The sequence below is a fragment of the Spea bombifrons genome, chromosome 2, assembly GCF_027358695.1.
Source record: "Spea bombifrons isolate aSpeBom1 chromosome 2, aSpeBom1.2.pri, whole genome shotgun sequence".
Lineage (NCBI taxonomy): Eukaryota > Metazoa > Chordata > Amphibia > Anura > Pelobatidae > Spea > Spea bombifrons.
In genome coordinates this window covers 26,532,243-26,555,312 of record NC_071088.1, presented here as the reverse complement: position 1 = coordinate 26,555,312, position 23,070 = coordinate 26,532,243, and the positions used below count along the sequence as shown (strand labels likewise).

Here is a 23,070-nt window from a genome sequence, read left to right as displayed (position 1 = left end):
TTCTTCTACACCCAACTCATCCAACCATGTCTTTATGGACCTTGCTTTGTAGGCTGGGGCACAGTCACGCTGGAATAGAAAAGGTTCTTCCTCAAACTGTTCCAACAAAGTTGGAAGCTTAGCATTGCCCAAAATGTCTCGGTATGTCAGCAACTTTGTTCCACAGTTTATAATTTCAGTTTAAAATTCCTTCTCGAGAGTTAAAAATAGTAGAAAATGCTAAATTGGTTTGGAGGTTGGGAACATGAATACATTTCCTTCTATTTTAAGATTAAGAATATTTCATTCTTGGATTATAATAAAACTTGTATGGATTTGGCTTTATTTAACACTACTTTTATCATATGACTGATTTATAAAGTGCAAGAAAATAAACATAATTTTAGTTCAAAAAGCTCACTCAGATGGTCGACATTTCATCAACTTTCTTTTTATTACTGAATGTAATTGGACAGCTTTTCATTTTCAAAAAGTTAAATAAAATGCAGCATAGTCTGTAATTCCATCCATTTCTGATAAGCCGACTCGATGTTCATATTTCAGGCTTTAAAAGACAAAAAAAAAATGTAATTTTCCTAAAGTATAGATACGTTTTAATGATATATATGATTGGGTAAATTTAACTATGAAATGTAAAAAGTAGGATGGAATACAAAAGAAATATAATTACCAGGGTAAAGGAACTGTGGCAGGAGTTGATGGTCGCATAAGCTAGAACGTTGGCATCAATTTCAAACCTTGAGAATTTTAATACAACCTTGAGAATTTTAATAGGATCCTTAGACGTGCATAAGATCAATTCTATGAAAAAAAATAAGAATTGAAAGCCATTCTTAAGTCGTAAGGCTCCATACAGTATTTTTATTATTACTATTATTATTATTAATAAATATTATTTATCACGCGCCGTAGTACAACCTGACAAGGGGGTATATTGCCCCAAGGACTCCTCCAATTGTCAGATTTTGGTAACGTATGTGTGTTTTACTTGGCTCCTTTATGAACCCTCGCTGTGCTATCTAGCTATGAAGTACATGGGGATCGTATGTTGGAAATTTCCATATGGTCTGGTGACTGTATTTTGGGCCACTTAGTGGGACTTGTCTCCAGGGCTGAATTTAACAAGCTCTCCCCTGGTGCCCAGCAGATACTGCAGCTTTATTACAGAGAGGGAAAGATAAAAGATTTATAGCAGTATTATAATAACATGAGCATAAGACATACTGGTGCAGAAAGAGACGGGGGTTTGCAAGATTACAATTTATTAGGAGGTTTAGAGTGATTGTGACAAAAAGTGAAGGGTAGCCCGGAATGGAAGTCAAGACTGGACATCTGAACACTTGTGATGAGTTTACATTCGATGAGTGAACTACATGACTGTTTTACATGGGACACTGATGGAGACAACATGCAAATACTTTTTTTTCTTTCATCTAGAACACTACTTACGCCTTACACGAATACTATAAACTACTATACAGTGAATCAGCTTCCAAATCCTCCTTCTTACATCAATGCTTCCCAACTCACAGCCCCATCCAATATTATATCTTCATCTCTCATATCCTTCCCTCCATAGTGGGTGCCTCGCTAATCCTTTAACACCTACTGATCCATATCAACTAAAATCATTTTCATTTTCAGTTTCGTATATCTAGATCTTCCTACCATTCAACAAGCTTCAGCTTTCCACAACTTTAAAAGAAAACTAATGGAGCAACTTTTATTATAGCCCTAGAGTAATTTAACATGCAGAACTTAAATAAACTGCACTTAACTTCTTGTAAATCTGCCCACTCTCTACTACTACTTACAATGGATAGTAACTGTTCATGGCAGCGGCTTCCCTTCCCAATGTATTCTCATGGCCCAGTCCTTGACCAAACAGCCCTTCTCATGTGACCACAATACGCTGACAACCCTAGGAAGTAAAACCACCCATCACCTGTCTCTAGATATATTGATCTTCTCCCAGGATTTGTCACCATTGGCAATAGGAGCTATGCTGTGCCCGGCAGGCTTTAATCAATACGCTGACATATTGTGTGAATTTTTAATTATACTAGGGACAGCATAACATATTGCCAATATAACATATTACATATTTTTATATAAACATCTATATTGTAATCCTTTGAGTGCCAGATATACCGTGGTCTGCTCACTAACTGCAACCCACAAGTACCCCGTGTACCCAAATCATAAATCACTAGCCTGGAGATTTTTTTCTTCTATAGGCATTCCTGTAGAAAATGCAAAACATCTTCTGACCTCCCCAAAAGTGTCCTGCATTTAGACTGAAATTAAATTGAAAAAAAAAAAATTACAAAAATTAATAACATTTATTCATAAATAATCTTCTAAAGAGCTAAAATGATTTAAAGATTTCAAGATATACTAAGATGTTTTCAGACTTAATAGACCATATTGCTTTTTTTTTTTGCTCTAAAATTCAGTGCATTGGTAGGAATGATGATGATCGGTGATTATTCCGTATTTCTAACATTTACAATGGAACTCCTGTTGATGTCCTGAGTTGCAGTCATCTGGCGTGGTATGTGTTAATTGCTTTGTGGTACTGCGATACATCAGGAAGGTTATTTGGTGTAATGTGTCTCCGAGCAGGCGGGATGCTTGCTTTTCCTCCTGGCTGTACAGAGCTGATGTATATATTTATATAAGCCGTGAGGATCCCCGGGGACATTGCATTTGGATATGGAGTACAGTAGTGACGAAACAGGGAGTAATGGAGAGGAGGAGAGCCAGGTGAGTGTTTCCTCTCTAGCATCACCTTATGTACAAACCCCAACTATGCATCTATATAGTCTGTGGGACCCCTACACACTGCTTCCCATGACCCCTCACTATAGTACAGCACTAAATAATATTTTGCGATCTTAGTGCAAGCAATGTATCTTAGAGAGAAACTGTGCAGGACTGCGTAGACATTTACTGCTCAAAGATCATGAAAGCTCTTTAAGTGTTTCTGTGCTCGAGGTCGCATTTATCAAATTTATGTGCCTGGTTATACAGGTCCCAGTTTGCCTTTATGTATATGTATTAAAAATATAGAGTTAACCATTAAATTGACTCCTGATCACTTTCTTTCATTGACGATTTGGCATTTTGAGTGAGTACATGCTTAAAATGTAAAGATTTGATACATCTACACATTTCCTCAGCAGTCTTTCAAACCTCGACCTCTTATCATGTATCCAAATATTAAATAGAATGAGGCATATTCTGCTGAAATGTCATGCTCTTTACTGAGTATATTTGTTATATTCGTTTCTTCTTAGTTTCTGCTGTTCTGAGTTCACTAATTTAAAGTCTTTGTGCCAACTTTAAATGAGTGAATAATTGTCAACAGCGGTAAGCAGCTAAGTTCCGTTCTTTGAATTTGTTTATGATGTTTACATAGACAGATAATGTCTCTATGTAAATATGCATCACTGTGTATATATGGATGGTTGGTTAAAAGATCATTTTCAGGTTTGTTTGGAGTAGCAGAGGGAAGAAGCCATTTGACATTTTGCCGAAAACTGTAGTTGAGAAATTGACTACAGACAATTATTATTTTTATTATAGTTTTTTTTGCTTTTATTATTATTACAATAATATTATTATTAATAATAATAATATTTTACCACCACTGAGATAAATGTTGGGCTACAGTTAGTGTAGGATTAGTGTTGTATCTGTTACCATATTACTGTGATTCTGGTTCGTTAATGTAATAAATCTATTTTTTTGTAATTTGTCTATTTGTAGGGTCTCGCGTAACTTTGAAATAGTAAAAAAGTAACGGATAATTAGAACCCAGCCCTCCCTCTTATTGACTCCCTATAAAGGTTATTGAAAACACTCCATCCTATAATGCCATTCTTTTCAATGGATAATTTGCTGGGGGGGGCAATGTATTTGCCTTATTTTTAGATGCTGCAACAACTATCAGAATATGTTTAAAAAATCTCGGTTTGAGTAAAAGCCACTATATTAAGTATTAAAGAAAAAATCCACTTTTATTTACACTTTTTATTTTTATAGATATTTATTTTATATTGTTATTGATTACTTAACACGAAACTGCGGACACTAGAAGCTCATTTCTCCATTAGACTGCACCCTGTTTCCCTCTATTGATTTGGTGACATGGTAGCAAACAGGATGGAGTGCAGCTGATGGGATCAGACAGTGTAAAGGTCAGGCACAAGGGCACAGCAGGCATCGGAGGACGTAAGAGGCATTCGGGTAAGAGGTGACGTGCTGAGCGTGGAGAGAGGAGTGGAACCCCACTTGATTAATGCTTGGAATATCTGGACAGATAATTACTGTAAAAAGGAGTAAACATGAGCATGAGGGGTAGGTGTGGAGTTCCTTGCGAGCAGCGCTGGCTGTGAGGGAGAAGTGTAGGAGTTTTATAACACTGGGAGCTAGTGAGCAGCATGAGAGCGCTGGCCACTACTGAGCAGCGTGAGAGCCCTGGCCACTACTGAGCAGCGTGAGAGCGCTGGCCACTAGTGAGCAGCGTGAGAGCGCTGGCCGTTAGTGAGCAGGGTGAGAGCGCTGGCCGTTAGTGAGCAGGGTGAGAGCGCTGGACGTTAGTGAGCAGGGTGAGAGCGCTGGCCGTTAGTGAGCAGGGTGAGAGCGCTGGACGTTAGTGAGCAGGGTGAGAGCGCTGGCCGTTAGTGAGCAGGGTGAGAGCGCTGGCCGTTAGTGAGCAGGGTGAGAGCTCTGGCCGTTAGTGAGCAGGGTGAGAGCGCTGGCCGTTAGTGAGCAGGGTGAGAGCGCTGGCCGTTAGTGAGCAGGGTGAGAGCGCTGGCCGTTAGTGAGCAGGGTGAGAGCTCTGGCCGTTAGTGAGCAGGGTGAGAGCGCTGGTCGTTAGTGAGCAGGGTGAGAGCTCTGGCCGTTAGTGAGCAGGGTGAGAGCGCTGGTCGTTAGTGAGCAGGGTGAGAGCTCTGGCCGTTAGTGAGCAGGGTGAGAGCGCTGGCTGTTAGTGAGCAGGGTGAGAGCGCTGGCCGTTAGTGAGCAGGGTGAGAGCCCTGGCCTTTAGTGAGCAGAGTGTAGTTTAAGTAGGCTTTTACTGGTCAGTTAAGCAGAGTGAGAGCGCTGGTCGCTAGTGAGCGGTGTGAGACTGCTGGCCATTAGTGAGCAATGTTTGAGAGTGATGGCTGTTAATGAGCAGAGTGAGAGCGTTAGTTTTAGTAGGCTTTTACTGGTCAGTTGTGTGAAAGCACTGGCTGCCAGGAAATAGTGTCAGTCAAGATGTATGTAAGGGAGGATGACCAGAAGGCGTCTGTAACATTGCAGAGCTGCGTTAAATTTAGCGCTCTCCTGCATTATGCATTTTTTATACCTGCAATTATAGGAATCATTTAGTCACAAGGACAAGGAGCATGACAAGCGCATAGTTGAGTTTTTGCCCAGGATGGCCATACCCTATATTCAATAATGATGCACACACTTTATTGTGCAAATATAATTTCCACAGCTTTATTAACATTTACAATATTTAAAGGTCATTGTCAAAACAGAGCACCACGGTTAAAATATAAATAACAGATTTCCCTTTTATTAACAATGACAATGACCCCCCATAATAAACATATTAACCTTATAACAATGGCACCAACACGTACCAGGTGCTTCCACATTAACACATTGACCACAATAGGGGCATACCAAGACCGTTTAACCAAATTATAAACCATGTAGGGGCATACCGAGACACCCCTACACCACCAACTTAACCAAACCACCAATGCAGGGGCATACCGAGTCACCCCTACACCACCCCAGATTCTGAGCCACAGGCCAGCTCGAAACCTACCAAACTAACTTAAACCAAGTCAAATTAGTAAACCAAACCAGAAAATCCACCGTACTAAACAATAATCCCCAACTATCCCCGCCGCTGTGACAAAACTGGGTAGTCACCCCCACAACCCACTAGTAAAGGGATGGAGGGTGGGACAACCAGGATTTGGAAAAGCAGTTAAGTGACCGTTTACAAAATGGATGCCACTTATATACCTTGATAGTGACCCCACCCATAAAAAATTTGAACCAATTAAATTAAATCACTCCTTATGCACACCACCTAGCTCTGTCAAGGCCCACTCCACCTAAGCTGTGCTGTTCCATGGGCTTCATGAAACCCAGTGAGTATCATGAGATATTACGGCAGGTGAGCAGTGTGACATATGAATGGAAAGTGAAAGCCTAGATGTTCAGAATGAGTAAAAGAACACACTGTTAGCTCTTTCTGGGTGAGGAGCAGCTGGCCTCAGAGGCAGGCTAGGGGGGACAATGTCACATTGGTTTTGATGTAATTACCATGCAGTGTATTGATTGTTTGTTTTTGTAGCCCGTGCTTTCTGATTTAGCTGACACCGTCAATACTGTTCCATTTAATGTTCTTCTTAACCAGGATCAGGAAACATTAGCTAATAAAGCAGCACTCTGATTTATTCAGGAAGTGATCAATGGGCACTCATCTTCAGAACAGTTCCATCAACAAATTCAACATCGACGATATAATGAAAAGCCAGAAAATGTACTATTAATGCGATGAAAATTACAATATGCTAAATCTTAGAAGGCCTTTTGGGATAACACAAGTGTTTCTCAGAGACCAGTTTGCAGTTTAGCTCAAAATTACCACCAATAACACTTTGAACATGAGGTGAAAGGGATGCCATTAAAGGGTTTAGTAAAGGTGATATCACTGATATTTAAAAAAAAATAGGACATTTCCTACCTGCCTCCTAAATACCTGAGCAATTTATGTCATTTTTGGTGGTTGCATCACCATGTATCTAAATAAAACTCACAATTGTCAATCTTAACCAAGGTGTGTTTTTATAAATAAAGAATGAATATGTATCAGATGCTACCATATCTATCTTGGAGCCCAGATATACGGACAGAAGTTTGAGAACCACTCATCTACTCATGTTTTAATTTACCGGTATAATGTATATTGTCAGGTTCTTTCAATTATATTTCAGCTATTGTTCCACAGTGTGGAACTTTAATCAGAAAAGGTAATAAAGGTATAAATAACATGTTGACTTGGCTTTATCTGGCAGATCCGACATTTCCTGCGCAATGATTCGGAAGAGGCAGAGTTGACAGAGTTAATCCAGGCATTCCCTGGAGAAAGTCCTACGAAGAGCCAGAGGCAGCAGGAAGGCTTTCAGAAAGAACAGGAGGAAAGGTTCTGTAAAAACCAAGACGAAGAAGGGAGGCTTAGACGAGAGCACCAAGAAGACAAGCTCCGGGAAGAACAACACAAGGATGATGAAACGTTCCCCAGGGAACAGCAACATGAGGAGAAAGAACGGCTCTGCAGAAAGCATCTGGATGAAAAGCTACGAAGGGACCAGCAAGATGAAGAGAGGCTTCGCAAAGAGAGACAGCAAGAAGTAAGGCTATGGCAGAGTCAACAAGACAAGCTTCACATGGATCAGGAGAAATTTCAATGGGAATGCCAGGTAGAAGAGGAAAGACCAAAGCATGATCAGCAGAGATGCTACTTGGCGCAAAGGGAGGAAAGCTATCTCAAGGAGCCCGAGAAACACTTCCACAACAATGAAGAATCTGAGATTTCCAATGTTGTCAGACACATCAGTGATGACATTGAAGAGGTACGAGATTTCAGTCAGACTCTCCCTGTGATGCCCCCAAAGTGGGGATGTCCTGTGATGCCTCCACCCAGTCCATCCAGACCCAAAAGTCCATGGGGCAAACTGGATCCATACGACTCATGTGAGGTAAGAAAAAGGCCAAAGAACATACTGTAAAGTCCCTTGTCTAACTTTGATAGCAAAAAGCCACGCTGAACTTGGGAGAGCACAAGAGTTGCAGCTTTTAAAATTGTTTTATTTGCATGTTTCTAGCATAGCGACACATTGATTTTAGTGGGAATTAGGGTTTCTGGCTAAACACAATATAAAATGACTTCTATAAAATGTGCATTGATTTCATTTCAAATTGTTTGTAAAAGCACCATTTAAAACAGCAGAACATTTCATAAACCTGAATGATGTCCTATTTTATCTAATAAAATTAAAACTGCATGCCTCTCATCCCAGCATCATCCATTTTTACTGTATGCCCACAGATACCTAAAAATGTCTGTATACAACAAATAAATTACCTAAGATTGTGATGGGCACATCCATTATTGATGCAACAACAACAACGATATACAAAAGAACCATAAACTACAATGTTGCTGTGTTTGCCAAAAGGGAACTTGTCATATGTCACATGCTTGCCAAAAAAAACCCAGAAGGTAGCTAGAAGAGTTCATTTTGTCATAACAGTGGTACCCCAGTTGGTGTTTTATTCACAAAGGACATCTTTCATGTCGTCCATTCATACGTTTGTACACCATACTTATTCCTAATTTTCTTTTTCATTTTGTTGAACTTCTCTATGTGAATGTTATTTTAACTTAATATTCAACTTTGATGATGTCTCATACCCTTCCATTATACAGTTGGTGGAGCACTGGAGCTCAAAAGACATTATAGCTTCAGAATGTACCTTCAGGGCTTAGCTCTCATTCTATAAAATGTATTTGTCAAATTATTTCGGCTACGCTGCACAGTCCATTACTAAATGGACGTGGGTTCATGAAATGACACAGATAGATTATAAATCTAGACAAATCCAACCAAGACTCAAATAAGAGAGTATTAAGCTAGCCTGTATATGATGCTCTAATGGTGATACCTGTGGGTCTCAATAACCAACTGTGTGTATATATATATATATATATATATATATATATATGCATACACACTATATGTACAAAAGTATTGGGACACCTGACCATTACAGCAATGGGGGCTTTTATGACATCACATTCTAATTACATAGACATTAATATGTAGTTGGCCCCCCTTTGCAGCTTCCACTCTTCCGGGATGGCTTTCCACAAGATTTTGGAGTGTTCCTGTGGGAATTTTTGCCCATTCATCCAGTAGAACATTTGTGAGGTCAGGCACTGATGTTGGATGAGAAGGCCTAGCTCTCTTTTTCTGCTCTGCCTTTCTGCCTTCTAGCCATGTGTTCTGTCCTTGCACTACCACGGTTCTACCACATGGTGCCGCTGTTTATGTCAGTTAATACTATTTCAGATCTGATAGCTTCAAGAACGTTGTGTGTTTGGGACACAGTACAGTGATTTAAATTAGACTTGGGCACCAGGGGGCTCTTCGTGTTCGTCTTCGTGCTCGTCTTCGGGGAAAAAAAAATCTTCGTATTCCGCGAATATTCGCCCGTTCCTGTCTTCTCTTCGGGCGAATATTCGCGGACATTCTTCGTGCTCGTTTAATCTTCGTTTTCCTCCTGGTTGCCTAGCAGGGGTTAATACGGGGTTAATAACACATCACAGCAGCAGCAGCTGCCGTGAAGGTACGTGTGTGCAGCTCTATTGGTCGTTTCGGCAGGGGGCTGGTCTGGCATCAACGAGTGAATTGCAGAACTGCAGAATGCACTTCATTCGTTGATGGCAGGCGAGCCCCCTGCCGAAACGACCAATAGAGTTGCACACACATACCGAGGTGTACTGTCCATAGATGTTTAATAAAAGAATAGGGAATATTTTACATTTTTAAATTGATTTTGGACCACTTTACATGCCTAACATTTGCTACCTATTTACAATGGCATACTTTGCAACAACCCAACTTACTTATTGGACAGGACTGGAAAATAGCAGGACTGTCCACCAAAATCTTGGGTGTGTTGGCAGGTATGCTGATGGAAAAATGTTGGACAAGAACTAAAAAATAGCTTAGGGTTAATGTACGGTTATGTTTAAGATTAGTAGCAGTGCACTGGTTTGGTTAAAGATGGATTATGTCTAAATAATAATAATTTAATTTTAATGTTTTTTTTTTAAAAAAAATAGGGGTTTATTTAAATGTATTTTAAAGTTAGATTTATTATTTAGTACTTGATTATATTTATTAAATGTTTATAGTAGCGTTACCTACCGAGCTATAACTACCTATGTGTATTTGCATTTTGCATACCTAGTTTAGCTAAATTAGATGGGACAGGACTGGAAAAAAGCAGGACTGTCCCTGAAAAAGTTGGGTCTGTTGGCAGGTATGTGGATGGAAAAATGTTATAGGGTGAAGTGTGAGTTATAGTGTTAATGTAATGCTATTAGTGAGTGAAGGCCAGGGCAAATAACAAGGAAAAGGTCCTTGTGTTTTGTGCATTGTAAGTGTGTGTGTATGTGTGTTATGTGTGATGTCACTGTGTGTTATATGTGTTATATGTGTTATTGTGTGTGTTATGTTTGGTTGGTTGTGTATCAGAAGGAAAATAATGAAATGGAAAAGGAAATGGGAAAGGCAAATGAGTGGGCAATTGGCGACCCGCTCACCTGTTTCACCCCAGGGCAAAGCACCCAAACACTGTCAGTCTTAGACGTTTGGCAGCAGACTTCCAGAGCTCAGACACAAGGCCCTAGCGTAAGCTGGCCACTCCGGCGGAGGTAGCAGGCGTTGCCACACCGCAGACAGAGGCAGCCAGGGGGGAGAAACTGCCCTTACAATTAGGGACATTTGAGGCATGACACTAGCCAGGAAGCGAACTGGCAGAGAAGAGATGCTGGCACCACCACCAGCAGCAGCATTGAAAAGGCGAATGAGTGGGCAATTGGCGACCCACTCACCTGTTTCACCCCAGGGCAAAGCACCCAAACACTGTCAGTCTTAGACGTTTGGCAGCAGACTTCCAGAGCTCAGACACAAGGCCCTAGCGTAAGCTGGCCACTCCGGCGGAGGTAGCAGGCGTTGCCACACCGCAAACAGAGGCAGCCAGGGGGGAGAAACTGCCCTTACCATTAGGGACATTTTGGGCATGACTCTAGCCAGGAAGCGAACTGGCAGAGAAGAGATGCTGGCACCACCACCACCACCAGCAGCAGCATTGAAAAATGGGAAAGGCGAATGAGTGGGCAATTGGCGACCCACTCACCTGTTTCACCCCAGGGCAAAGCACCCAAACACTGTCAGTCTTAGACGTTTGGCAGCAGACTTCCAGAGCTCAGACACAAGGCCCTAGCGTAAGCTGGCCACTCCGGCGGAGGTAGCAGGCGTTGCCACACCGCAAACAGACGCAGCCAGAGGGGAGAAACTGCCCTTACCATTAGGGACATTTGATTAATGACACTAGCCAGGAAGCGAACTGGCATCGAAGAGACACTGGCACCACCACCAGCAGCAGCAGCAGCAGAATTGGGAAAGGCGAATGAGTGGGCAATTGGCGACCCACTCACCTGTTTCACCCCAGAGCAAAGCATCCAAACACTGTCAGTCCTTGGCGTTTGGGAGCGGACTTCCAGAGCTCAGACACAAGGCCCTAGCGTAAGCTGGCTACATTGGCGGAGGTAGCAGGCGTTGCCACACCGCAGCAAGTGCAACCAGGGGGGAGAAACTGCCCTTACCATCAGGGACATTTAAGGCATGACACTAGCCAGGAAGCGAACTGGCAGAGAAGAGATGCTGGCACCACCAGCAGCAGCAGCAGCAGCAGCATTGGAAAAGGCAAATGAGTGGGCAATTGACGACCCGCTCACCTGTTTCACCCCAGGGCAAAGCATCCAAAGACTGTCAGTCCTTGGCGTTTGGGAGCGGACTTCCAGAACTCAGACACAAGGCCCTAGCGTAAGCTGGCTACATTGGCGGAGGTAGCAGGCGTTGCCACACCGCAGCAAGTGCAACCAGGGGGGAGAAACTGCCCTTACCATCAGGGACATTTAAGGCATGACACTAGCCAGGAAGCGAACTGGCAGAGAAGAGATGCTGGCACCACCAGCAGCAGCAGCAGCAGCATTGGAAAAGGCAAATGAGTGGGCAATTGACGACCCGCTCACCTGTTTCACCCCAGGGCAAAGCATCCAAACACTGTCAGTCCTTGGCGTTTGGGAGCGGACTTCCAGAACTCAGACACAAGGCCCTAGCGTAAGCTGGCTACATTGGCGGAGGTAGCAGGCGTTGCCACACCGCAGCAAGTGCAACCAGGGGGGAGAAACTACCCTTACCATCAGGGACATTTAAGGCATGACACTAGCCAGGAAGCGAACTGGCTTTGAAGAGAGACACTGGCACCACCACCAGCAGCAGCAGAATTGGGAAAGGCGAATGAGTGGGCAATTGACGACCCGCTCACCTGTTTCACCCCAGGGCAAAGCATCCAAGCACTGTCAGTCCTTGGCGTTTGGGAGCGGACTTCCAGAACTCAGACACAAGGCCCTAGCGTAAGCTGGCTACATTGGCGGAGGTAGCAGGCGTTGCCACACCGCAGCAAGTGCAACCAGGGGGGAGAAACTACCCTTACCATCAGGGACATTCGAGGCATGACACTAGCCAGGAAGCGAACTGGCATTGAAGAGAGACACTGGCACCACCACCAGCAGCAGCAGAATTGGGAAAGGCGAATGAGTGGGCAATTGACGACCCGCTCACCTGTTTCACCCCAGGGCAAAGCATCCAAGCACTGTCAGTCCTTGGCGTTTGGGAGCAGACCTACAGAACTCAGACACAAGGCCCTAGCGTAAGCTGGCTACACCGGCGGAGGTAGCAGGCGTTGCCACACCGCAGCAAGTGCAACCAGGGGGGAGAAACTACCCTTACCATCAGGGACATTCGAGGCATGACACTAGCCAGGAAGCGAACTGGCATTGAAGAGAGACACTGGCACCACCACCAGCAGCAGCAGAATTGGGAAAGGCGAATGAGTGGGCAATTGACGACCCGCTCACCTGTTTCACCCCAGGGCAAAGCATCCAAGCACTGTCAGTCCTTGGCGTTTGGGAGCAGACCTACAGAACTCAGACACAAGGCCCTAGCGTAAGCTGGCTACACCGGCGGAGGTAGCAGGCGTTGCCACACCGCAGCAAGTGCAACCAGGGGGGAGAAACTACCCTTACCATCAGGGACATTCGAGGCATGACACTAGCCAGGAAGCGAACTGGCATTGAAGAGAGACACTGGCACCACCACCAGCAGCAGCAGAATTGGGAAAGGCGAATGAGTGGGCAATTGACGACCCGCTCACCTGTTTCACCCCAGGGCAAAGCATCCAAGCACTGTCAGTCCTTGGCGTTTGGGAGCAGACCTACAGAACTCAGACACAAGGCCCTAGCGTAAGCTGGCTACACCGGCGGAGGTAGCAGGCGTTGCCACACCGCAGCAAGTGCAACCAGGGGGGAGAAACTACCCTTACCATCAGGGACATTCGAGGCATGACACTAGCCAGGAAGCGAACTGGCATTGAAGAGAGACACTGGCACCACCACCAGCAGCAGCAGAATTGGGAAAGGCGAATGAGTGGGCAATTGACGACCCGCTCACCTGTTTCACCCCAGGGCAAAGCATCCAAACACTGTCAGTCCTTGGCGTTTGGGAGCAGACCTACAGAACTCAGACACTAGGCCCTAGCGTAAGCTAGCTACACCGGCGGAGGTAGCAGGCGTTGCCACACCGCAGCAAGTGCAACCAGGGGGGAGAAACTACCCTTTCCATTAGGGACATCTGAGGCATGATTTCAGCCAGGAAGCGAACTGGCAAAAGATACTGGCACCACCACCAGCAGCAGCGTTGGAAACGGAAAAAGGTGAATGAGTGGGCAATTGACGACCCACTCACCTGTTTCACCCCAGGGCAAAGCATCCAAAGACTGTCAGTCCTAGGCGTTTGGGAGCGGACTTACAGAACTCAGACACTAGGCCCTAGCGTAAATTGGCTACACCAGCGGAGGTAGCAGGCATTGCCACACCGCAGCAAGTGCAACCAGGGGGAGAAACTACCTTAAACATTAGAGAGAAAAAATTTAACTTTCCAAGCTAAGAGCTGGGTAACCCAATTTGGGCAGATTGAATTTAAGAAAGGCAATCTGCTCCATCAGATGAGGTGCCATGCGTGAGCGCTGTGGACTCAGTATGTTTCCAGTCATAGAAAACACGCGCTCACTTTGAACAGTGGTTGGCGGACATGATAGAAGCTGCTGCGCAACCCATGAGAGTGCAGGCCACACACTCTTCTTTTCATCCCAGTAGCTAAGAGGATCAACATTAGGAGCAGAAGGAACTTCACAGAGGTAAAGTTTGACCATTTCAGCAGCACTACTCTCCTTTCTGCTGCTAGCTCTGTCAGATGGTCCAACTATACTGCCAAGTGCCTCTTCCCAAAACGCAGCTGCTCCACTCAGCTGTGTTGTGCTGCTTGTGGCACTGCTGCTGATGCTGCTGCTAGGGGTAGCAGACCACATCATCTCTTCCTCCTCCTGCACCTCACCCTCCTCGGACAGCATTCCCATTTTACGCTGCCAGTCACGCACCTTGTTGACCAATTGCTCCCGGTAGCTACTGAGAACATTGAATTTCAAAGCTAGCTTTCCCTTAATTCTTGGATCACAAAGGCACGCTAGCATCATTTCGGGACTCTCTTCCATTCGCTTGCGAAGGTGTACTTTTAGCAGATCCTTCAGCTTCCTGACTATGGCTGCTACGTCAGGATGTAGAGTGCCACCTTGAACAGCCTCACGGTTTCCAAGGAACACATCCATCTTGCTGCCTAGATGGGAGAACACTGGGATTACCTGGGCCAGACTGGCAGTGTTTGAGCTTAAATTTTCTGTGGCATCCCTGAATGGTTTAAGGACTGCCACTAGCTGGGCGATCACTGTCCAATCCTCCCTATTCAATGGAGAGGTAATCCCAATATTGTGCTCTGAGGCAAGATTATGGATTGCCCTCTGCTGCTCCAAAATCCTCTCTAGCATGTCTAACGTGGAGTTCCACCGTGTACTGACATCCTGACGTAGGCAGTGTACGGGAAGACCTGACCTCTCTTGCTCTTCCCTCAAAAGTTGGCTAGCCTTAACACTATGGTGAAAGTGCCCAGCGATCTTTCTGCAGCGGGACAGAACTACTGCTGCCACATTAGTTCCTTCTGACATTGCTGCCTTCACTACAAGATGGATGATGTGGGCTGCACAGCGCACACCAACAATATGACCATCTCGCAGCGCTTTCACCATATTGGCACCTCCGTCAGTTACCACAAAACCAACTTCAACATTGGTGCCCGCCTCTGCTCCCACCCAAAGGCTAAACATTTTCCTAATCGCATGCAGAATATTTTGGGAAGTGTGCTTTTCATCCATCACTTCTGCATGGAGAAGGAATGATCGGTAGCCTGCTGCAGCAACTTCCTTAGACACACCGGGCTGCCACCAGTGTGCTGTCAAAGAAAGAAAGGCATGCTGGGCGCTAGGTGCACTCCACAAATCTGTAGTGAAATGAACACACTGACCAGCAGCCTTGGAAAGCTCCTCTTTCACTGCTGCAACACAGGACCGATACAGCGAGGGGACAATGTTCCTGCTGAAAGTGGAACGTGACGGAACTGTGTATTGTGGAGCCACAGCCGCCATCAATTGTTTGAAAGGCTCCCCTTCAATCATGGAGAAGGATGCCCCTCCAACAGCAATGAACTGACCAATAAGTCGCGTTACTTTATTGGCCTGCTGTTTGGGCATCGTTCTCTTGGAGTGGAATGCCCCAAATTCTTCCAGGGTGGGCTGGGCATGCAGTGCTCCAACCTGCCTTGGTCTCTGGCTGCCAGCACTAGTTGCTGCTGCTGCTGCTGCTGCTATTGGCTCAGAAGAATAAGCTGTTGGGGTTTTTCCACGGCCACCAGCTATGCTGCCTGCACTAAGTTTTACCTCTGCATCTTTCCCCAATAGCACAGCGTTGTGTTGAGTGCTGAGGTGATGCTTCATGCTAGCACTGGTAAAATGGCCAGACACTTTCCCTCTGCTTATTAGCTTCCCACAATGTTTGCACTTTCCATAGCGCCCTTCTTCAACATTTTCAAAGTGCTCCCAAATTGGGGCGCGCATAGCCTTGGAGTGTGCCTTGGGTGCTGCTCTTACTGCTCGGGGTGGATGAACAGAGGCAGAACTAGTGGTGGTGGGACTGGTGGTAACAGTACTGGCCATAGTGGGACTGCTAATTGCTTTAGATTTGCTAGGTTTTGCTGCTGCTGCTGGTGGTGGTGATGGTGATGATCGTAGCGGAGAAGGTGGAGGCTCAGGGGAAAATTGTGCACTAGTCATTTGGACACTGCTCCCTGAGGAATCTGATTCCTGACCACTCATCTCCTCTACTTCCTCTGGCTCATAGTCTAGCTCTTCATTAGCCAGATCAAATGGAATTCCTGCTAGGCTGGAGCTAAGACTGATATCGTCGTGAGACTCGTGACTAGTAGTAGTGCGAGCAGGAAGAATAGACTCTGCACTTGGCCTCTCAGTCTCAGGCTCCTCTGCTACCTCGCTAGGTGGAGTTCCACTATGTGTAGCCCTCTCTCTAACTGTCTTTACAAAAATTTTGTAAGGACTTGGTGGCTTGCTAGAGGTACTAGGAGGACATGGCGTGGCGGTACCAGTGGGAACAGTAGGCGCAGCACTAGTGGTGGTAGAGGCGGTAGAGGTGGGGGTGGTGGTGGTGGTTTTCCCTACAAAGGAATGAGATCGCTTTGGTTTGGGACCCCTCTGAGTCTTGCTGCTAATTTGGCTCTGCTTGGTACCTTGCATGCTGCTGGTGGATGGGGAAGATGCTGCTTGGGGCAAAAGGCACTTCTTTTTAGTCACTGGGCTGGTACTACTTGTGCTACCCTTTAACTTTGAACGTGCTTCTGGTGCTTTAGGCTTTCCGTAAAAAACCATAGAGCTTGTGGGCCTAGCCGCACTACTACTGCCTGCTTTTGGTGCCTTTCCTTTACTTGATGATCCTTCAAGCAATGCTTCCCCAAATGATAAGCGAGAGCTTGGCCTACTTGGCCGACTAGACTGACGCAAAGGCTGCATCTTAGAACTGGTGGTGGTGCTGCTGGTGGTGGTGGTGGTGGTGGTGGTAGATGGAGCTTGTCCCTCCTTAGTCCCAAAAGGAGGATCCATTTCAAATTTTGTGTTGTGTGTGTAGTGTAGTGTAGTGTAGTGTAGTGTAGTGTTTAAAAAACTATAAAAAAAAAATAAAAAAAATAAAAATAAAAAAAAGGAAAAATGAATTAAAGACAAAAAAATTAGAGGAAGTTCTCTTCAGTGCTACTGCTTAAAAAGTAAAACTATGCACTACTGCACTGTGCTGTGTGCAATCTGCCAAAATCCTAAAGTTATTTAAATTATTAACTCAAGATTAACTATTTAATAACTAGCAGTATTTTATTTTTAATTTGAATTTACACGGGCCTAAGAGCTTAGCCTACTACTATGCTAGCCTAAAGCTATATTTCCTTACTATAAGTCTACCTCTAGGCAGACGCTCTCAAACCCACTAAGCTAAAGTGAGGTTAAATCAGATTCAGTATATGATTTATTAATTAATATTAAGTTATATAATATTAATAGATTAGAACTAATTTACTTATATATTATGTATTATAGATAGAAGAATATAGATTATGAATTAGAATTTAGAATTAGAATTACTTATATTATAGATTATGAATTAGAATATTATTATTTATAATATATTATAGATTAAGATTAAAGAAGATTAGAATTATTTTAGTACTACAGCTAGTAGCTTGAAGCTTTGCTTAGTACAGCTCGTCACAGTCAATTTTTCTTGAAAAGAATTAGAAATAAAATAAAATGTCACAGCAAAACAGTTATCTTCACTGCTTGCTGCACTCACTAGCCCAACAAGTTCACTTCACTGATGGACTGAGGTGAGCAAAACACTAAGGGTACTTTTAATAAAATTGAAATAAAATGTAAAATAAATGAGAAAATCTTTGCAAAACAGTTAACGTCACTGCTTGCTGATCAAAAAAAAACACAGCACTTATTCGGCTGCACTCACTAGCCCAACAAGTTCACTTCACTGATGGACTGAGGTGAGCAAAACAAATGAAATAAAATGAAAGATTAATTAAGAAAAATTGACTTGGTCTCTTACTGTTGCTAAAACAAAGCACAAACTATAGAGCTGCAGCACCAGTACTAATAAGATTAGCTGAACTATACGCTAGTAGTAATTAATTAATATTATTACTTTTATTTATAGCTAATTTAATTAACTATTAAGATAAGAAAGAATTAGAGAATTATTGATATTACTGATTTTAGATTAGACACTAGTAGATGTTCTGAATGTCTACAGTACACTCTACACTAGTATACTATTACTAACTATAACTGACAAATATATATATAATTTTATAATGAATTCAATTATTAATTATATTAATTAATATTACTGATTTTAAATTAGACACTAGTAGATGAATGTCTACAGTACACTCTACACTAGTATACTATAGTATATATATATATATGACTGACAAATATATATATATATATATATAATATTATAATGAACTATTAAATTATAGATTCTATTAAATTGTAATTTATAAATTCTATTTAATTTATTTAAGCAGGACAGGCAATAGGCACTAGTGCCAGCCCAGGGCAAGGGCACCCCAGTGCCACTGAGGCACTGGGTGCACTGTCAACTCAACAGCACTTACACTAAAGTTGATGACAAATTAATTTAAAAAAAATTAAATTAATCAAATTATTATTATTAAATATATTAATTAAGTAGCACTGAAGTGAGGATGAAGTACACAGTGAGAAATGGCAGGCTAAGGCTTACCAGTCTCACACAGAACAGAACAATCTCTCTCTGTAACGCTCGGATGCAGCACAGCAGTGTTGCCAAAGCAGTCACAGCGAAAAATGAATGGATCTCTCAGGCAAGCTCTGGTCTTATAAAGGCGCCTTCAGAATTCAAAAAACAGCAGCACAGGCATTGGACGAGACCCTTAGCGTTACGTCACAAGAGTGAGCTGATTGGACAGACGAGGATCAGCTCACTCCTGTTTGAAATTTTGGCGGTTGCGCGGCAAAAACGAAGACGATCACGAAGAATCGAAGATTCTTCGTGATTGTGAGTCTTCGTCTTCGCCTACGGTTTGCCGGCACTGTATTCTGTTCTACGTTCCTTCGGAACGAACAAAAAAACGGCCTCTTCGTGCTAGTTTTCATGTTCGCCCGAAGACGAATGCACAAGTCTAATTTAAATACACTACAGTTCTCAACAGTATGGTCACTTTACTGGAAATTTTACCAGCTGGCTCTGTTATTGATCACTCCTTATACCAAACACCCCGGTATGTTTTCTTTACACATCTTTGATTAATTTGCAATGAGAGGGGGTCCCTGGCGGACTCTTCTTTTACAGTAGTAGACTTACTTACAGTTTGCCCTAATATTAGACCCTTTACAAAGCAGCCTTAAACAGCTCAGAGTTGGAATAGCTAAACTAAAACGATTGTGTCTGCACATTTCCTTCTTAAATCCCCCACCTGTAAGCAACCGACCGCAGCTCTGGAGAGTGGTTTTAATAACACATGGGAATGCCTTGTCTAGTACATCCAAATATAAAGTGTCTGATGAATGTATATCTTCTCCCTGCAGGAGGACAGGGATTACGTTGGATTTGCCACCCTTCCCAACCAGGTGCACAGAAAATATGTGAAGAAAGGCTTTGAATTCACTCTGATGGTTGCAGGTAATCAGCGGCAGAGTTAAGAAGCCCCTTACATGTCAGTGACAGCTATGACTCCCACACTTGGCTGACTCAGAGCTCAGACAGAAAACATGTTGGCTTATACATTCAGGGCTATAATCATATTCCCCTATACGACATTGTTCCAACTACTGTCTTCAAATAGCTAGCTGGTTTTATTAGATGTGCTAAAGCGTATGACACTGCAAATCCGTGTTGGAAAAATATGACAAGTAAATGAAGAGGTTCATAGAAATGTAGACTGAAGTATTGTGTCATCAAATCAAAGATACATCACAAGAATAATTCATCCTCTCAACAATATCTTGTGGGACTTACTGTATCTCTACTACCTATAGTATGTATTGCATAGTGTAGTGGGGTTCCGCTTTTACAATAGGAGTCCTTTCTATACATTGTACGGGTGCTGCCCTGTATACTTCCGTTGAATTAAATGTGAAGGTGACAGCTGAATTGTCGCAGGTGGCGTCCTACCAGCCGATACATTGCATACAATTGCCCTGCACGGTATAATTGGCAGTGATAACGAAGTGATGATAAGTACGCTGGTGCATGCTGAGTGCTAGTTATTTTATTACATATTCCCAGCAAAAATAACGATGAGGCAAAATTTTACTTGATTCTAGAATTATTTTTCAAAAGGTTTGCACATTCAACAGTAATAGGACTAATGTAATTTAATTACAAAAGTTTTGAAGTCAGCAGAGTAAGTAGAAGTTTGCTGAGCCCACTTGACACTGCAAATGCATCAATGACCCTATACTTTTGTGCTTCAGCGTGTTCACTAAATGTATATCTCACAGAAGCGGGTCCTAAGCTGGCAGCATTTACTGACTCTTTTACTCTTTATTTCAAAAGGGGAGTCGGGGCTTGGAAAATCAACTCTGATTAACAGTCTCTTCCTCACGGATCTGTATCGGGATCGCCAGCTGCCGTGCCCAGAAGGTATTGTCAAGTGATGATGATGATGACCACTAAACATGTGATTATTTTGCCGGCTTCAAGTAGAACATTCAGTTTGTTCAATGTACAGCAGTGACAAGTAACATACAGTCTTGGAGCTGAAATACAATTCTGAACATAAACAGTGCGTGATAGGAATTGGAGTCCAGCCACAGATGGAGAACTCCACGTTTCCCAGTTCTGGCCTAAAACTCTCTCCCTAAAAAATCTCTGTTATTGTCCTTATACCTGCCCTCTTGATAAAATAAGGAATCTGCGTTCCTGCCTCCCTGGGTCAGTCCAAATTTGTTCACAAAGGGCCAGTCTGAACTTTTTGAAGACCTTTGGACCAGCTCGGGGGGAAATTGCCTGTCTGCCACCTTGCCAGTCCGCCCCTGTCCATGTAAATCTGATTGTCACGGTTTCCCCAATGTTACTCTGCTGAATAACACCACCAAAACTTTTCACGTTCAGACAATAGTACTTGGCAAATAACCACATTTCTTGGTCACGTTTTTGTTTCTATCTTTGCTGAATATGACTGGAATTGCTCTTATTTATTTGCAGAATGTGTAACACAAACTGTGGAGATAGTGAAGCAGACGGTGGATATCCAAGAAAAGGGAGTCCGGCTGCGTCTTACAGTGGTTGATACCCCAGGCTATGGGGATGCTGTAAATAATGAAAATTGGTATGTGTATGTTAGAAATTTGTTTTTAAATGTCTCAGTGAACAAAGATCAATCTGAATCCCAGCCTCTATGTCTTAAATATGTTAATTTATTACACACAGCATACATACAGCACCAATCGATGACAGATGATAGTAACGGGATGATGGAACTTGAGTGCTGTAGGCTCTTCTTCTTGAAGCAATGGAGGAAAGACTAGAGGATCATAGTCTGGGGGTGAAGGGCAGAGGTTAGAGGATAGAGATAATATGGAGATACCTTAGCCAGCATAGAACAAAAAGTTGGGTTACATTGGCTAAGACGTCTCATCTACCATCTGAAATCTTGTTTTAAGGACCTTATTTTATCCCATGTCCTGGTGAGATATTGGCCATGCTGTCTGTGTTTAAACTATAAAGCAGATCCCATGCTGATTGTTACCAGAGCTGTCTATTTCTCCTTTAGCTGGAAGCCAATAGCTGATTACATTGATCAACAATTTGAGCAGTACTTCAGGGACGAGAGTGGATTAAATCGTAAGAATTTGCAGGACACCCGTGTGCATTGTTGCCTGTACTTCCTGTCACCTCTAGGACACGGGTACGTGCTAACACTTGTTCATACATCACTGCTTCTTCTCATACACTGTGACATACAGTAGGTAGGTAAGGTGATCACGTGTCATTTTAAATCAGAAATCCTGTTTACAAAAGTGCATTTTGGGAAGCTATGATCTTAATTGAACCGTGATCTACACATTTTTTGTGGTTCTCTGGGATAATCAGACTCAGACTCTTGCTGTGATTTATGCATATTAAGGCTGTGAATTAACCCTTTCCAACCTGTATCTTCTATACAGCAGGGCTGGTGACAAATGATATACTCTAAGGATACAGTTTGTCTTAACAGCCTGTTCCTTGTAACTTCGTAACAAAAGCCACTTTCTTCCCATAACCAGCAATTACTAACGCCCTCTGAGAGAATTCTTATACCCATCTGGTGTTGTCTTTAATGACTGCGTTTTTAATCCAATAATTATTACCCTTTAGATATATCCATTCTTTAAAGGAAAAGTGAAAAAAGTTGCATTTGGTGTCACCTGTGGCTACGATGGCTGTTATCAAACTCAGATTAGTGTTCTGGTCCCAAATGAAGAAACACTTTTGACCTCTACTTTTGTAGAAGCTGCACATTATAAATACCTTGGATTAACTCCTTATGTTCTACAGCTGGTTAGCATCATAGCATTTTAACAAACTAGTCCTTCACGATGTACCTAAAAATCATTTGCTGCAGATTAGGGCCCATCTTGCATATCTCTTCTGTATTTGGGTCTCAACGACATCTGGTTAGTTTTTTTAGGGATGACCATAGGGTCTTGCAGTATTAGTCCAGTAGATATAATATAAAAAACAGAGTATTGCAGTATGCAATGATACCTTTTTTTGGACTAATATGATATTTAAAAGACAAGCTGTAGAGAGTTTTCCTGTGTTATTCGGAGTATTGCTTCAGACCAGAAGAAGAGAGGAAAACTCTCAATACCTTATAAATATATTTACATGCACCGATAAGCCATAACATTATGACTATTGATAGGTGAAGTGAATAACACTGAGTGCGAACATTTTATCCTCAAAGTTGATGTGTTAGAAGCAAGTAAAATGGGCAAACCTACGGATCTGAGTGACTTTGACGAGGGCCAAATTGTGAATGCGAGACGACTGGGTCAGTGCATCTCCAAAACTCCAGCTCTTGTGGAGTGTTTCTGGTCTGCAGTGGTCAGTATCAAAAAAGAGTGAACCGGCCACAGGGTCATGGGCGGCCA

General features: G+C 43.1%; 1 protein-coding gene across 2 annotated transcripts in view; it reads left to right on the top strand.

Annotated features, from left to right (window-relative positions):
* LOC128474842 (septin-4-like) overlaps window positions 1-23,070 on the top strand; it is a 42,225-nt gene that overhangs the window by 6,557 nt on the left and 12,598 nt on the right. Inside the window, exons 1-6 of one of the 2 annotated variants that reach the window (XM_053457245.1) lie at window positions 2,701-2,766; window positions 7,092-7,775; window positions 19,519-19,612; window positions 20,489-20,575; window positions 21,140-21,263; window positions 21,708-21,842. In XM_053457245.1, the coding sequence (XP_053313220.1) occupies window positions 2,716-2,766; window positions 7,092-7,775; window positions 19,519-19,612; window positions 20,489-20,575; window positions 21,140-21,263; window positions 21,708-21,842 (1,175 nt within the window). In that variant the 5' untranslated portion in view covers window positions 2,701-2,715. Of the gene's footprint in view, window positions 1-2,700; window positions 2,767-7,091; window positions 7,776-19,518; window positions 19,613-20,488; window positions 20,576-21,139; window positions 21,264-21,707; window positions 21,843-23,070 lie in introns of those variants that run through there. The other variant, XM_053457246.1, reaches the window with a different exon arrangement.